Source organism: Rattus norvegicus, chromosome 12, assembly GCF_036323735.1.
Source record: "Rattus norvegicus strain BN/NHsdMcwi chromosome 12, GRCr8, whole genome shotgun sequence".
Classification (NCBI taxonomy): domain Eukaryota; kingdom Metazoa; phylum Chordata; class Mammalia; order Rodentia; family Muridae; genus Rattus; species Rattus norvegicus.
Genome location: NC_086030.1, coordinates 44,109,802 through 44,125,920, shown reverse-complemented (window position 1 = coordinate 44,125,920; position 16,119 = coordinate 44,109,802). Strand labels below are relative to the sequence as shown.

The following is a 16,119-nucleotide window of genomic DNA, read 5'->3' as shown; positions in this document are numbered from 1 at the left end:
ACTCTGTTCTTCAAAGCTAAAGAAGCGTGAGAATCAGGCGTGTTTGCTCTGATAGGAGCTGCAAGACCTATACGCAGGCTCTGACAGCTAAGGGAGAGAAACCACAGTAGAGAACTGGTGCTGCTGAGCCATGCTGCAGACAGACAGGCATTTTCACCAGTGGACAACATTGCTAAGCAGAGGGCCCTGCACGGACTCCTAAGCATGGTCTAAGTGCGCTCACTTACACTGGCCAGGAAGAGCTAAGGAAGCAGGGATGAAAGTGGAAAAGGCTCCAGATGTCTCCATCTCTGTCTAATGACAATTACGCTCAACCAATTAAGACATTACTATGACAGACAGATAGCGGCACTGTCAGGAAGCCTCTGGACCTCAGTGTTGATGGCTGTAATCATAGCATGCACAGACCAACTACAGTCCACTCGCTGCTGCCATAGGGGCACAAAAGAACGTGGGTGGCTTCTGCACAGCGAGACACAAAGGACCCAGCTGCACACAGGCCAGGGACATGAAGAACCATGTGTTTTCCCAGTCAAGCTACACCTGGCAAAATGGAGGTCAGAGGTGGCAGCTGACTTTGTATTAAAGGGTGGCACTAGCTCCCAAGCCAGGCTCCTCGGCACACCAGGGCAACTGCCAATTTAAAAAGATTACAATTGAAGAGCTTTCTCTAATGTGTGCTTCTGTGAGCAGAAGATGTATTTAAAGCAAGAGGTCACAAGAAAAGGGGGGTAGAGGAACCAGTCCCAGCTGACATAGCCGTCCACTCCCCTCCCACATGGCACCCAGCAGCAAAGGGCCAGTTCTTAGTCACTCAAAACAAATGTGTTCAAGGTCTTCCAAACCACCTGGACAAGTGGAGGAGGGTTTAATGAAGAACGCTTAAGGCACAGAGTTAAATGGGCTCCAACTGTGCCCAGGTCTCCCTCAGTCTGCTGCCAACAAGTTGCTCCACACCGTGAAACTACAACTTCCACAGACACTGCTCACAAGAACCAGCTCCACTAAGCGAAACATAAGGAATTCATGGTTTGCAGTGTGCTCAGCTGGGCAGGACATAGCTGCCCCACACCTCCCCAGACTCTATCAGTCCCACCCTGTATTTCATGGGAAGTCAGATTCCAGCAAGCAACGCCCCAGAAGAGGGAACTAGAGCAGAGGGCCGGGCTGGCCCAAGACCACCTCCCACACTCAATTTCATATCCTGGGAAGGAATGTACAAAGATCAGTGGAATTGGGCTGGAGAGATGGCTCAGCAGTTAAGAGCACTCACTGACTGCTCTTCCAGAGGTCCTGAGTTCAATTCCCAGCAACCACATGGTGGCTCACAGCCATCTGTGATGGGATCTGATGCCCTCTTCTGGCATGCAGGTGTACATGCAGACAAGCCCTCATACATACATAAATACATCTTTAAAAACAATCAGTGGAACTTCTTCCTCCACAGGACACTGTTTCTGTGCCTCCCAAATAAGGTCCCAGCTCTACTGCGACCAGGCCTCAGCAGCACACAGTTCATGGTTCTGAACACTTGGGTCCCTGTGCCAAGGACCCGGCAGCTGTGCTCTCTCCAACTAGGAAGACACTCAGCAGTAGATTACTAATGACTGGTGTTGCCTAGAGTGCAGAGGGACACCCCCTCCCCACAATCGAGCACTCCTAAGTGTTGACAATCCTTGCGAGAAACCTGGCCTGGAACTGGGCCTATCTGGGATGCTCTCCATGGTGTCCTGGCCCCCATTCCTACCACCCCACATCTCCCATGCTATTCCACAGCCGCCAGCAGCTGTAGCTTTTGTTGGCCTAGGAAGCCCTCCTGTGCACGGAGTGCTGTGAGCAGTCTACCAATGGGAACTGTGACGGGAATGGGGATCTGCTGGCTCCAACCTGGAAGGGAAAGTTGCTGGGAGCTGCTGAAGTGCGGCTCCCACATACCCAAGGATACTCATACCCTCGGCAAACGGAGGTTTTGAGAACTTGTCACTTGCTCCGTGCTTCTGTCATGATCAATAAAATCCAGAGTATTTACTGTTTTCTACAGAACATGACTGCTGTATTGCACAATTAACAAAATGAACTCGGCCCCACAGTGCAGCCACTCTGTGGAAATGCACTAGAGCAAACATCGAGGGGAGCGTAAGACGTAGCAATTGAAAACTAATGAACATCTTAATGGCCCTTGTGCGGTACATGCTCTGCACACTTACAACTGCTTTCCATACATCTTGGTTAATGACAATCAATAGAGTCAGAGTCGATGATGATTATGCAGAGTTATTGGAGCTGTGGCCCTTCCCATAATTCCCTGGAGAAGCAGAGATGGATAAATGCAGCCATGAGTTCATCAGTATTTATTAAGGACATTCTGGAGCGCCTTCATTAAAGATGTAATAAATGCGAAGCTCTCCTCCAGTCGCGTATCAGCAGGTTACCTCAGACTTATTTACTAGAAGAGCACGCATGGCTCACAGCAGAAAATAAATAAATTTCAAAGTATTTTTAAAAAGCGGTCCCTAGTGGGTCGTGACGGAGCCCCTTATGGGAAGCAGTCCAGAGCCATAAGCAGCAGCACAAAATCCATACAAGGCAAAGGAGGCTGAGAGGAAAACTGCCGGGAGAAGGGTTTTGAGAAGGAGAAAGCTGGAATGCATGTCCTTGTTAAGGGTAAGTATGGGTGACAAGGACGTAAGTGCAGACCCTCAGTGCCAGTCTGCACTTAACAAACCCTGCTGTCCCAGGAGCCTTCTCAGAAACCCCCAGAGCACTGCCACACCCCAGACCTTCAGTTCCTGAGCAGAAAAGATTTCAAAATTTAGGGCAAATGCACACTGCTTTAAAACACAGCCTCTGTCAATGCTGGCGCACAGTCTATGCAAAGGGAGATTTCTAGTCACCGAGAAACTGGAGAAAAGATGCTGGTCATTAAGTTCCATTAGCTTACCTTGGCCGGCTGTGTTTAAATGTGCATTTCTAAGTATGTCTCACTGGAAACATTGCCTAAGACAGGTGACACCAAACAGCGATTCAGACCTCAAAGCCTGGGCACAAGGAAGCTCCAGGCCCAAGAGCAAACATTTAGATCCCAGATCCTGTGGACAAGTGACAAAGCAGACCGGCACCAGGCCTGCAGCTGAGAGACAGCTAGGGTTCACTGGGCTGCTGGAAACCTGCACTATCTCCTAGGCATCTGCTCTCATGATCCTGACTCTAAGCTGTGGGTCGTGACTCCACTGGGGGTCACACAACAGGTATCCTGCATATCAGATACTTACATTATGATTCATAGCAGTAGCAACATTACAGTAATGAAGGAACAACATGAGGGTCCCAATGTCAGGAGGGCTGAGGACACTGACTGAAGGGATGAGATGGAACAGGACAGCCGAGCACTTCTAGGTAAAGGAGAGTTAACTTCTTTTTTTTTTTTTTTTTTTTTTTGGTTCTTTTTTTCGGAGCTGGGGACCGAACCCAGGGCCTTGCGCTTGCTAGGCAAGCACTCTACCACTGAGCCAAATCCCCAACCCCGAGAGTTAACTTCTAAGCACTGACTGACAGTGTTCCTCCAGCCCCATCTGCAGAGGAGAAACATGGACACACAGCTGCGGCTTCCTCCAGGAAAGGCAGGTGACCATGGGAACCATGGAGAAGCACCTGGGTAGACTGAAACATCCCTCAGTATACACAGGGGCTCGATAGTTTGAAACGTCTGGGGGACCCGGTGCTCCAGTGTGAGCAGGAATCGAGCCAGCTGATGGACGTGGTGTGCTTCAGCCATGTGATACCGAGCGGGAGGGGCAGCTAACTGCTCACCACCACACACTCCTGGGCATGGGTAAAAGCTTTTGGTGAGCTAATGGCTTAATGGCAGCAGGCTGGCATGGGGCCTCAAAGGAGCCTAGGCTTGACTCCCCAGACCCCCAGGCCCTACCTGGGAGGCTCTTCACTAGGTGGCTCTCCTGAAGCACTTACAGCAAACTCCACTTGGCTTCACAGCTTGCCGTAGTGTTGTGACCTTTCTGAGCCCGTGATGTCATCAGTTTGCGAGTCTTAACTTGCACAGGCCACCGGGGAGGAGTACGGCCCAAGCTCCACAGAGCAGGGTGCTCTCATAGCTCTTTGCTCCTATTAATTCTCCTCAGTGAGACAGATACATGGACTGTTACTGATGTGCTTTCTTTGTGCTAGAGATTGGCCCTAACACCTTGTGTTTCTAGGCAAGCAGAACTGTCCTGAGCTACACTTCGATTTCAACATATATAAACCATAATTCCTTCATAGAATTATAAAGTCAACATCCTAAAATCTTAAGTCTTGTCACCTACGAAAGTCAAAATTAACAGAGAGAGAAAGAGAGATGGAGAGAGAGAGGGAGAGAGAGAGAGAGAGAGAGAGAGAGAGAGAGAGAGGAACAAAGCAGCAAAGCAGACATTTCCTGATGCACTGCCACCCAGCACTACAGACAGAAGTGTGGCGCAGAAGGCATGCTGCAGTCTCCCAGGCAGCGCTCTAAGGGCAGAGCATGAGGATACGGGTGGACATTGAGCTCAGGACAGAAAGGGACTGCATTTGGGGGGAACCTTGAAAACCATTTCTTCCTAAGAAGTGGGAAATGCTGTCCTGGTGGATGAGCCTCTGTTGGCTCTCACACTCTCTGGAATGCCATCTTGTGGCTGAGTGACCTATGGAGACTCAATAGAACAAGGGCAAAGGCCCCAGGGAGAGCAGAGGAGGGTTTAGTAGCTCAGAGAGACTTCTGGGACTTTGGGACTTGCTCTCAGAGTCTCCTGGGTGCTAGGTTCAAGCAGGTTCTATGGGGCAAAAGATGTCTACACATGATCCCTGCCATCTCAAGGAGGGCATGGTCAACAGGGTCAAACCATCAAGAGGCTCAAAGGGCACACATCAGTAGATGCCCTGAGGGCAGCCATGTTTCTGGCAATGTTATGGAGTAGGGAGCTGTGTGCAGGAACAAGCTCAAGAGATGGTTTAGGGACTTCAAATCACAAAGTTACACTGGAACTACACTGGGCTACGAAAGAATTTTCAAAGTTTCTGAGTCTGGAAGATACAAAATTCCTCTAAGGGATAGAATATCCCACAGAAGGGAATCCAGCTAGAAAAATAAGAACACAGCAGTGGTGGCAAACTCTAATAGGACACACTATTTATAGAGACCATGAAGTTTCTGCAGTAGCCTCTGCTTTTTAAGTTTAAGACGAACTACGCCACCAAAACAGAAACAGAAAAATCTGCAGACCCAGCCACATGAAATAATGGTAACACTAACACAATCACATGCCACAGAACAGTCAGGTCATCAGCATACACAACTGTGTTCCTCCTAGGACACTGTGTAGCCTAGTGACATCACAGCCTTCTAACCTGGGCATGTCCGTTCTACAATGTCATACTCCAACCCACTTCTCAGAACATCTAGAAAACAGGAAGTGACTTATTTATTGTCTTCTGTTGGGTGAACGAAGGGGGAAATTAGGAACTATTTGAGAAATTTTATAATAAATCTAATAAAGTAATGAAAAGGTGCATGGAAAAACCGCACTGAAAGGAGGTGCTCCCTAGTCAAGGGGACTTGGGAGGCAGGGAGGTAGAACTAACCGGCCCATCAACACTAGGACTGGGGATGCTGGATGTGGTGGCACTCAGGAGGCAGAGGCAAGGGCATCTCCGAGTTTGAGGCCAGCCTGGTCTACCCAATGCTTGGAACGCGTATCAGTTGTACAGTCTTGCAATTACTAAAATTCACTGAGCTTGATACTTTCAAAGAGTGAATGTCATGGTATATTTACTAGATCTCAATTTTCAAACAGATGTGGCCAGTGACTCAACAGAGTGTGGGCAAACACAAGGAGCATAACTTGAGGTAGCCACAGACTGCAGAGGTCTAGGTATCCGAAAGGTGACTAGTGAGCACACCCAAGACAGAAAAGGGGGCAAGGAGGTGGACAGCTTTGTGGACACACTGCACATGGGGCCCAACCCAGCCAGGAAGCCCAGGAGCAGGCAGTGACTTCACAATCACTCTCCTTTTACATGAAAAGAGGAGTCAAAAAGAACCAGGCCTGGGTCAGTCCATAAGATGCTGGCCTAGGTGCACAGAGAAGCTACTCAGGGAGAAGCAAGCCTGCATTCTGACCCTGAGGGGCTTATCTATCTCACAGGCTAGAGGGAACATGGAACTCAGCCTTTCGGTCAAACAAAGAGAAACAGGAAGAATAAGAGAGCTGGCATGAGTGAGAGCAAGAAGAGGCGGTCCTGTCTCTTTAAGAGGCTCCTTGGAGATGCTCGACTGCAGAAAGCTTGGAGAATACAACATTGATTGGGAATGAGGTAACCACAAACACCACTGTCTCAAATGAAAAGGGATTCAAGAGCTGACCTAGAAAACAAGCATCGTAACCACCAGATGAAATTTTAATGATAAACACAAGATGTTCTGCATACAAGCAAGATGGCAGGGTCTCAGACTGAGCCATCAACTGGAGCTTCTCTCAGAGAAAGGAGCCAAGGAGCCTCTCTGACCTACAGCTCAGGTTTCACACAATCGATCCCAGAACACTGGCATCGCTGGGCCTTTGGTGGCCTATCTAGTGCTGAGCAGATCCCCAGAGAGAAGGCGGTGGGGGAGAGGCAGCTGCCTTCAGAGCTGCTGGCCTGTGTCCCGCTTTGGGGCTCCATGCTCAAAGATGTTCCTAACTGGACCTGGGGAAGGAGTATCCTCCATCTGTAATCTCCTAAGACTCTTAGGCCCATCTCAGCATCACAGCCTCCGGCACCGTCTTCTGAGTTTAGGCAGAAACCTGATGTGGGAATAAAGTAACCCTGCTTGGTTACCACCGGTCCTCAAACACGGAATAAAGCACTCTGCCACGCCTCACGATGATGCTGCAGGCCTGACAGCATCCTGACAGACAGACGGACAGGTTATCCATGGAGATGTACAAGCTGAGGCCAGGGAACCGAAGCTAAAGAAATCTGGCCCTCCTGGCCAGACTCCCTTAAAACGGAAGGGCCAGCAAGTCTGCTCAGCAGGTAAGGGCAGCTGCCACCAACCTGACAACCCAAGTGGAATCCCTGAGACCCACAGCTGTCCTCTGGCCTATACACATGCGCTGTGGTACTTGTGTACCCTACATACATGCAAACTCCAAACAAGAACGAACGAACGAACGAATGAACAAACACAATTTCTTATGGAAGAGCCTGCTATAAAGTACTTCAGAAACCAATCTGGATTCAGTTCAAAGGTGCTTTAACTTTTTCTTTAATGTCTCATTCATTTGGGGGTGCCATGTCACATATGGAGGTCCCAGAGCTGGCAGAAATTGGTTCTCCTTTCCCTATCACAAGCGTGGGCTCCAGGGTCAACCTTGGGGCTAGTCAGCTGTGATGGCAGCACTCTGAGCCATCTTGCCGGCCGGCCTTCACATGATGCTCCTGAGTAATGCTGAGAGAGAAGCTAGAGGAAAGGCCCGTGACTACCAGCTGTGTCCAGGGTTCCCTTACTTCTGGTTTCCTCACGGCAGCAGCCCTGAGGTGGATCCCACAAAGCCATCGACCCCGGCTTGTTCTCTGGCACACAGCCTGCACATTATCTGCATCTATCTGTCACACGGCAAAAATTAAATATTTTGAGACATTAGCTCAAGAGACAACCTAACCCTAAAATAAAGTTGACTTCGGGGCTGGGGATTTAGCTCAGTGGTAGAGCGCTTACCTAGGAAGCGCAAGGCCCTGGGTTTGGTCCCCAGCTCCGAAAAAAAGAACCAAAAAAGAAAAAAAAAAAAAAAGTTGACTTCATTGCCCAATAAAGCAAGAAGTGCATATCCAGATCTCCGTAGTTACCACCACGAAGAACTCTTGTTGGTGGGTTCTTGAACAGCAGCTGAGGGAACTCACAGGCGCTGCTGTTAAATTTCTCACCCAGGAGACACACAAATGCCCAGCTGCAGGCAAGGGAAAGAAGACCTGTGGCCTCAGCCTTGCTGGGAGTGAAGCCTTCAAACCAGAGAGTGAAGCAGGGTCTGTGTGTGCCAACACTCACTGTCCCCACTTGACCTCTGACCTGCTCCACACAGCTCCTGCTGTGAGGCTGAAGATGAGGTGCTCAGGCAGTGGGCAGGGGGTGAAGATGAGGACTGAGTGACAGGAAGGGACACGGCTTTGCTTACCCTGCGATGACAACTCCATCGTGAGAACGCACGTCACACAAAACAGCGTCAGGAACGTGTTCCAGCTCGCTCACGGCACCTTTGCGATTCTGTGTGAGGAAAAGGGGGTGTGGTTTATACTCTTCTTGGGGTAGGCCTCCAGTAATGTGCTCTGCTCTCACCTATACACTGTAACCATCTTGACTCCAGTCAGTGGTCATTCAGAAGGATAAAACTGAAGCACCATGCATGGGGAGCCTGCCTAGGTCAGCCTCTAGAGCATAGGCAATGCGGTCTGTGTGCAGCAGTGAACATGAAATGCTGGTCTGTCATTGGCTTTGGGTTGCTCCTTGGGAGCAGTAGGTGGGATGCTGAGAGAGGTGGGATGGGGCAGGCTCCAGCTGTGTGCCCGTGTGGCTTCTGGGCTATTTCTCATGATCACGGAAATGGAGTTTATATTGGTAACTGTCAAGGGCTGTTTGAACTCACTGAGAAGCTGGCTCCTCATTGTAGACTCAAGCATGGCTCTGGCTCCCTTGATGGAGTGGGGAAGGCAGAAAGCTGCCAAGGCATTTAACAATGAATCCTGAAGCTGGGTGTGGCAGTGCACAGCTTTAATCTCAGCACTTGGGAGGCAGAGGCAAATGGCCCTTTGGGAGTCTGAGGCCAGTGTGGTCTGCACTACAAGTTCTAGGATAGCCAGGGCTACATGATAGACCTTGTCTCACAAAAATAAAAGCAAACCCCTTTCCCTTGGGCATTAAGGAGTTACTGGCTGCATGAAGGTAAATGACCCCACAAGGCCACACAGCTCACTTTCCTATGGCATAGAAGCTCTGGAAAAGAGAAGCTAGGAGTTCATCCTGGACAGAGCACTCTGAAGGAAAGCTCACCCATGCAGACAACTCCCGCCAGGAAGCCCAGCTGATGACCATGACTTCCCAGGCCATTTCTGCTGGACATTTTAGGCAGTTGCTGCTGCTGCCATCACCTCTGCTAGATGCTGTGAGCACCCAGCTCTATGTCTTGCTGTCTGCTGTTTCCCTCTACCCACCATGTATTCCTTTACTACTGCTTGCTTAAACGTGTTCATTCGATATCAAAAGGATAGCTATCATGCACCACTCACCACTGTACAGCTCAACTGTCATCAACACAGAAAACATATCAGTTATTTAAAAATAAAAACGAGGGGACTCTGAAGGAATATTAAGTATGTCCGTGTAGGGAGCAGAACACAGTGACAGGTGAGCTCCAAAGGAAGCACAGACAGCAGACATGTTCAAGAACACTACCTCATTTCAACTGTCACTTCTGCTGGCCTGGCCCAAGGATTAACACCAAAGTGCAGAGGCACGGCTCCTGGTTGGTAGCCACGGTGACTGATATGCTATTAGGAAAGAGATGATCTATCCCAGTAAAGCCACCAAGCAGCTATGCCCTTGAAATTGGACAAGAGAACTTACACAATGACCCTAACTTAGTCCTTAGGCCAAGCCTACAGCTCAGGGGCAAACATTCAGGGGTGTCAGATGGAGCTGAGCTGAAGGAAGGGAGGACCTCAGTAACCTGGGAGAGGGGACCAGAAGAGCTCTCTTGAGGGGAAGGCACTGGAAAAAAGCAGAGGGCCCGAGATGAAAGCTGCATCCCAGGACTTCACGAGCTAAGTTGCTGCCTTCCCACCCTGGGCTCCAAACCACGCTATTATTGTCACTCACGACAGACCTTAGAACACCAAGGGTAGCAAACACCAGAAGAACAGCATCATGGCTAGCTTACCCACCTGTCAACCCATTTCCAGGTCAGCTCTGAAGTGCAGGTCCAGGCAGACATGCATTCACAGCCCATGTCCTCAGAGGAGGTCCTCAGAGATCTAGGGTCCTCTCAGGGGTTTCCAGACACTGACCTAGGAGTCACCCAGCCAACCGACCGCCTGCCCAACCCCTCCTGAAGTGGATCTCAGTTAGGTCAGGATCACTGTACCTGTGATTGGCAGAGCCCTGAACACAGGCAAGCTGCACAGGCAACACGTCAGGCCATCCCTAGCGCTACCTTCCCTCAACCACAGGCCTAGGAACAGTGCTACTGTGAGGCACCCGATTAGAAGGGAGGCATGCGGAAGTCTCACATGTGCTGTGATGCCCTTGGCATGTGCTCATCAAAGTTGGTAAAACTGCAGTTTAGTAAAAGATCACTTCAATGTTGCCCAAGCTGTCCTCGCTGGTAACAGGTCTGGAAGTGGGGCCCAGGATTCCAGAAGCCCCTCACACACTGCTGTCCATCTGCTGGGTCACCTGACAGACGAGTGCACAGCACGCATATCTGATGGACGTGCACTGGCTACAGACAGTGCACAGACATGGGGTTACCACGTCATCTCTGTAAACTATTCCAGGGCAGCAGATGCTCTTCACTTCCTGCGTCTGCTCTGCGTGAGGACATCCTGCCCTCCTCCCCTGTCCTTCACACATGCACACGCGCACACACGCGCGCACACACACACACACACACACGCACGCACACGCACACGCACACACACGCACACGCGCACCAGGCTCCAAAGCATCAGCACAAGCAGAGACATTGCTTCCCTCAGGCAGACATCTCCAGTTTCGAAACCAGGACAAGTTCACTCTCCTGGCTCCTTCCTCTCTGGACGAAAAGGTAGGGAAGCCAGCTCTAAGCCTCCCTTCCCTCCACTTTCACTTCAGGCCTCTGGCTCCTTTGAGCAGCTTCTGTCCACAGATCATTCTGCCCATCCATGAGGGTCTAATCAGGTGCACAGGCTGCAAATGAGCCTATCTCCCGTTACCTTCTGACATCATGGCCAGCTAGATCTGACTTAGCTGGGAGTGTCTTAATGGGCTAAAGCCAATTCTCCAGTGACGACCAGTTCTTAAGTAGGAGCAATTTTGCCACCAAGGGACACCTGGCAATGCCTGGAGACATCTTGTAGTGCCACAATAGGAGCAGAGTGCTACTGACATCTAGTAGGGATCCTGGAGCGCTGCCGGCACCCTGCAGAGAGTGAGCTGGTCTCATGTCACCATGTCACCAGTGCTGAAGCTGGCCATCCCACAGTGGGAAGCCCTGCTGCTCACTGATGTCACAGATCCAGTGCACTGGTCACTAATCAGGTTACAAGGTGACTGGGGACAGACATGCACTCAAGCAATGCTCTGCCCAGCCACAACAGGACTTTGTTTCAAAGCCTATTCACACCAACCTTTAAGTAGGAGAAGGGCTGAGCCCCGCCCCACCCGCTGCTGCCTGGGTGGGGAAGCAGCTTGGCCTGCGAGCACCTTGCTGAGCCTCAGAGCCTGGAACACAACTCCTGACAGCTTGCTCCCCACAAACACTTCTCTGCAAATGCTTAGCTGTGATCCTATGTTTCTGCAGAGCCTCAGAGTGATAAATGCTGGGGCGGGAAGCCAAGGGTTACATGAGGGGAGAGCAGACAGCACTCGGCATCACTCCACTTCTCCAGCAGCAGTTCCTGGGTGGGGTGGCTCCAAGAGCTCCCTGGCCTGTGTGCATGGGGCTGCTGCCTTGTCAGCCCTCTGGGAAGGGAAGAAGGAAAGGGGAAAGGGGTTGAGAGAGCAAGACTCCAGTGACCTGAACCAGCCAGGAAAAGGGGTGTCAGACAGCCCACCTCAGTCCCTTTCCTAGGCAGCAGGCGGAAGCTCTAGGCTCAAGGCTGGAAGGGGAGCAACTCTAAGGCAGATGCTGAAATCGGCAGAGTCCACAGGGTCTGGGCTGCTCCGCATGCCTGCTCCCTCCACCCTCCACTCTGGGAATGAGCCTCAGGCCTCAACTGCAGGCCTGCTCCCTCCACTGCCTGCCTGCCTCACAGGATGCCACCGGCCATGGCCTACCTTCCAGTTGGCTCTTAACTTGTGTTCCCTGGCGAGGCACTCTTGCAAGATGAGCTTCCAGCAGGTGTAATCGGAGAATCTGCTGTGGGGAAGGTGCCCCTCCTGTCGGCACAGCCGGTACCACAGCACCTCGTCTTCGGCAATCACCTTCCATGTCTTGCTCACCTAGAACAGCACAAGTGATGCAAATGTCAAGATCTGCAATTAGAGAGGCCTTGCCGTCCAAAATCAATCAACACCTAGAGCACAGCCCCAGGCTCATGGCAGCATAAAACACCTCATTAACAAAACACTCCGAGGTGGAAAAAATACGAGCAAATGTTTCCAGTTTTATCTTTCAAGATTTCAAAACTGTTACACCACCATACAACGTCACATTTTAGATGGCATGATCAACTGTCATCTAACAAATGAAAGAGAAAAAAGCACCAATATGTAAAATGCCACACAACAAACTGAACACAGTAGGTAAGTAAGCACACCGAGCTTTGCAGAGGCCTCTGAGGGTCTGCGGAAAGCACTGGCATGGCCATCTTACAGAGCGTGCATGAGTCCAAGGGCCTGTGATGTGCAAGGTCTGAATAACCTGAATTCCTGATGGCATAAAACTAAAGCTGCATGGAGAACTCTAATATGCACAGATTAAAAAATAGTAATCACATTAATAACACTGTCGAGCTGCTGAGCAGGGCGCGGTATGTGTTGGAGAAATGATTGCTACAGCCGGCACAAAGCTCCAACCCCAACAGTATGCAGGATGCTGTTTTCCAGCCTCATTGGTGGTGCAATGGGCTTACTTCATCACAGGACAACATCTGAAGCTGGACAGAGTTCTCAAGGACCCACAGTCATAGCCAGCCTGCAGCATGCACTGAGAAGCAAGATGGAGGCCATGTTTGCTTCCACCCTGAGGCTGAAGTTCACCCTGGTAAACGGTGGGGGGCGGGCGCGGCAGAAGCTTACAAGCTGTTAACACTCTTGGGACCATGTCAGAGCTCGGAGGAGGGAAGAGAACACAGCTGGGGTAGAGGTGTGAAGATGTCTCAAAACCTGCTGGCTGGGCTGGGGCTATAGCTTAGTGAGAGCGTGCTCAGGTAGCATGTGTGAGGCCTGAGGTTTGATACCTTTTACTGCAGAAGGGAAGGAAAGTGGGTGGAGAAAATGGGTCAGCGGGTCATGTGTTGCAGCAGTGTGATGACCTGAGTCTGCATCCTCAGAGTCCAGATAAAGCTGAATACAGCAGTCTGTCTCCCGTGGAAAGGTGGGAGACAAAGAAAAAAAGGAGAACCGCTGGTATCCAAGGGCTACCTAGCATACTATACACAGTGGTGAACAGAGACTGTCAGTGAGACAGCTCGTTGGTACAGTGCTTGCTACACAAGCTGACAACCTGAATTCAATGCCCAGAACCCACAAAAAGGTGAGAGAGAACTCACTCTACAAAGCTGTCCTCAGACTTCTACCTACACACGCTGTGATGCACACACACACCCCATACACTCATACTCACCATACACACAAATGTGCATACATGCACTCGCCCCTACCTGGAGGTGGAGGTTGCTCTCTGACCTCCACGTGTGAACTGTGGCTTCCATGCACCCACACTAAACCTGCAGCAACACAGCTGTTACTGACTTTTTCAGAATCTGGGAAAGTAATGAAAAGCTTGAAGCCTTCTAAGGCCCAGTACTCAGTAAGCAGACTAGCTATCAAGGATGAACGCAGGGCATGGTGGTACACACCTTCAATCCCAGAACTCGTATGTAAATTCAAGGCCAGCCTGGTCTAAACAGTGAGTTCCAGGCTAGCCAGAACTACACAAAAAAACAAAGAAAGGCTGGATTCAGTAAGAGGTGAGGCACTAGCCCAGGAACCTGTGCTACCTTTCCTCTTCTTCCAGCCCCTTGACATTCCTAAGAGCTACACACACAGAGAAGTATTGGGGATGGGATCATGGAACAGGACAGGAAGACCATCTGAGCTTACCAAACCCAATTCCTAACGAGCTGCACTGGCAGCACTGCGGAGGCTTTCTCTGATCTGTCTTACCTGCAGGGAGGCTATCCCAACAGTAAGTTCCAGAATGGTCACACCTGTACTGCCAGCACTCAGGAGGCTAAAGCAGAAGCACTGCTGTGAGACCAAGGCTAGCCTGGGCTACACAGTGAGTTATGGGCCTGCTAGAACAACATAGCAAGCCCTTATCTTGGGAGGAGAAGAGTTGCTTTAACACAGCTATTTGAGAAGAACTATGTTAGGACTGACAAGATGCCAACCAAAGAGCTCAAGAGGGAAACTGGGGAGTGTAGCAAGCCACATACATGCAGGGCATGTTGTGCACTAAGAAAATCTAAAAAAAGCTATGACTGCTAGATCCCAGCTCCTCTGCACAAGCATGAAGCAAGGGACAAAGCAAGAAGAGCTGTGACCTCTGGGATGGGAAGGTGTGTCCCAACACACTATAGGCCCTCAGCAGAGACTGGAGGGTCACTGGATCAAAGCAGTTAAGAAGTCTCCACTCACTGCTAACCTAGTGGGACTTGGTGGCCACAGCAGAAAGCAGACACTACTTAGCCCATCCCTTCTGCAGAGGCAGGAGCAGCTTTTTCAAATGTGGCATCTAGGCACAGGCCCTGCCCCAGAGCCACAGCATCTGCCCTACTGAGGGAGAGGGATGAAGAGCACCAAAGATGATGAGAAAAAAACTTAAAATGTTAATACATGTTTCCTTAAACTATATAATAATTTAAAGGAATTTATGCCACTAGAAAGAAGGATGCTGTAAACAAAAAGGATTAAGTACATATAAGCAAATATGAGAGAGACCCTAACACCAGCAAAACAGCAGCTGGAAGACACTCTGAAGACCAGCCTAGGGGAAAGACGCCCAGGCAGGGGTCGGCATCATCAACAATAACTGGAGAGAAGCTGGGAGGGAGATGGCTCAGCATTGCAAACAAGTAAGTGCGGAAAATGCAGAAAACATTCACTAGAGGGCTCACTGGCAAATCTGAGTGTTAGGAGAACCAGGTCAGCTGAGATCATCCACTCTAAGGAAGAGAGGAGCAAGGGCTGTGGACAGCACCAGCAAAGTGCACAAAAATCTGCAAACAGCGGGACAGGAGTAGAGGTCTGAGGAGAAGCCAGGCTGGTGGAGCACTCCTATAATGCTCGCAGAGGCAGAGGCAGAAGGATCTCTGCGAGTTCCAGATAGCCTGGTCTGCAGTGAGACCCTGTTTCAGTAATAGTGATAATAATATAACAAAGAAAATACTCAAAACTGTTAGTAAAATGGCACATTAGAAAGTATGTTAAAGTCAAGAAACAATGGAGGAATAGATGGGCAGAAATGGGCAGGGCTGGAGAGCTGATTCCAGCACGGCTGCCCGTGCAGAGGAGAGGAGCCAGGGCCAGTTCCCAGCTCAGAGGGCTCCCGTTCCTCTCTAATTCTAGCTCTAAGAGATCCGACACTGTCTTCGGAACTCCACGGGCATCAGGCACACAAGGGGTGCTCAACAGGCAATACTCATACACACGAATAGGAGGCAGAGGCAGGTGGATCTCTGTGACTTCAAGGCCAGCCTGGTCTACTATTCCAGGACAGTCACTCAAGAAGAAGCTAAAACAAAGTAAAAGGTGGTGGAACTCCATGAGTTCAAGCTATCTCAGCCCCTTGGTAGCCATTACCACAGCTTTCTCCACTCCTGGAAGCACTCCAAGTGCCATGAGCAGGACAACACTGGTGCCACAGCACACTTCAGGCTTCACAACTCCAAAACTTTCATAAGTGAGTGGACTGCATAGAACTTTCTTATCGGTACAAGTGCATTCGACCCAAAGCAAAAAGTGAGACCAAATGACCAAGAAGTTGCAAAGCTCCTGTCAGTCTTCTGAGCCAGAGACATGGGCTATCGCTGAGAACTAAGAGGAGCTGTGCAGACCAGCTATGCACACCCACTACAGGAAGACAGCCGCGTACATCCTCGGCTGGTGGGGGTCCAGGCGATAGGGAGCACCTCTTACAACAGTCTGGCTCAGCCTGCTGAGCCACCCTCCCCTGCCTGTCCTTGAGG

The 16,119-nt window shown here is 50.4% G+C and overlaps 1 protein-coding gene across 1 annotated transcript in view; it reads right to left on the bottom strand.

Annotated features, from left to right (window-relative positions):
- Window positions 1–16,119, bottom strand: part of Fbxw8 (F-box and WD repeat domain containing 8) — a 90,611-nt gene that overhangs the window by 52,065 nt on the left and 22,427 nt on the right. Inside the window, exons 3-4 of the mRNA NM_001107145.2 lie at window positions 12,044–12,208; window positions 8,190–8,278 (exon numbers count right to left, since the gene is read on the bottom strand). Coding sequence (NP_001100615.2) covers window positions 8,190–8,278; window positions 12,044–12,208 — 254 coding nt within the window. The remainder of the gene's footprint in view (window positions 1–8,189; window positions 8,279–12,043; window positions 12,209–16,119) is intronic.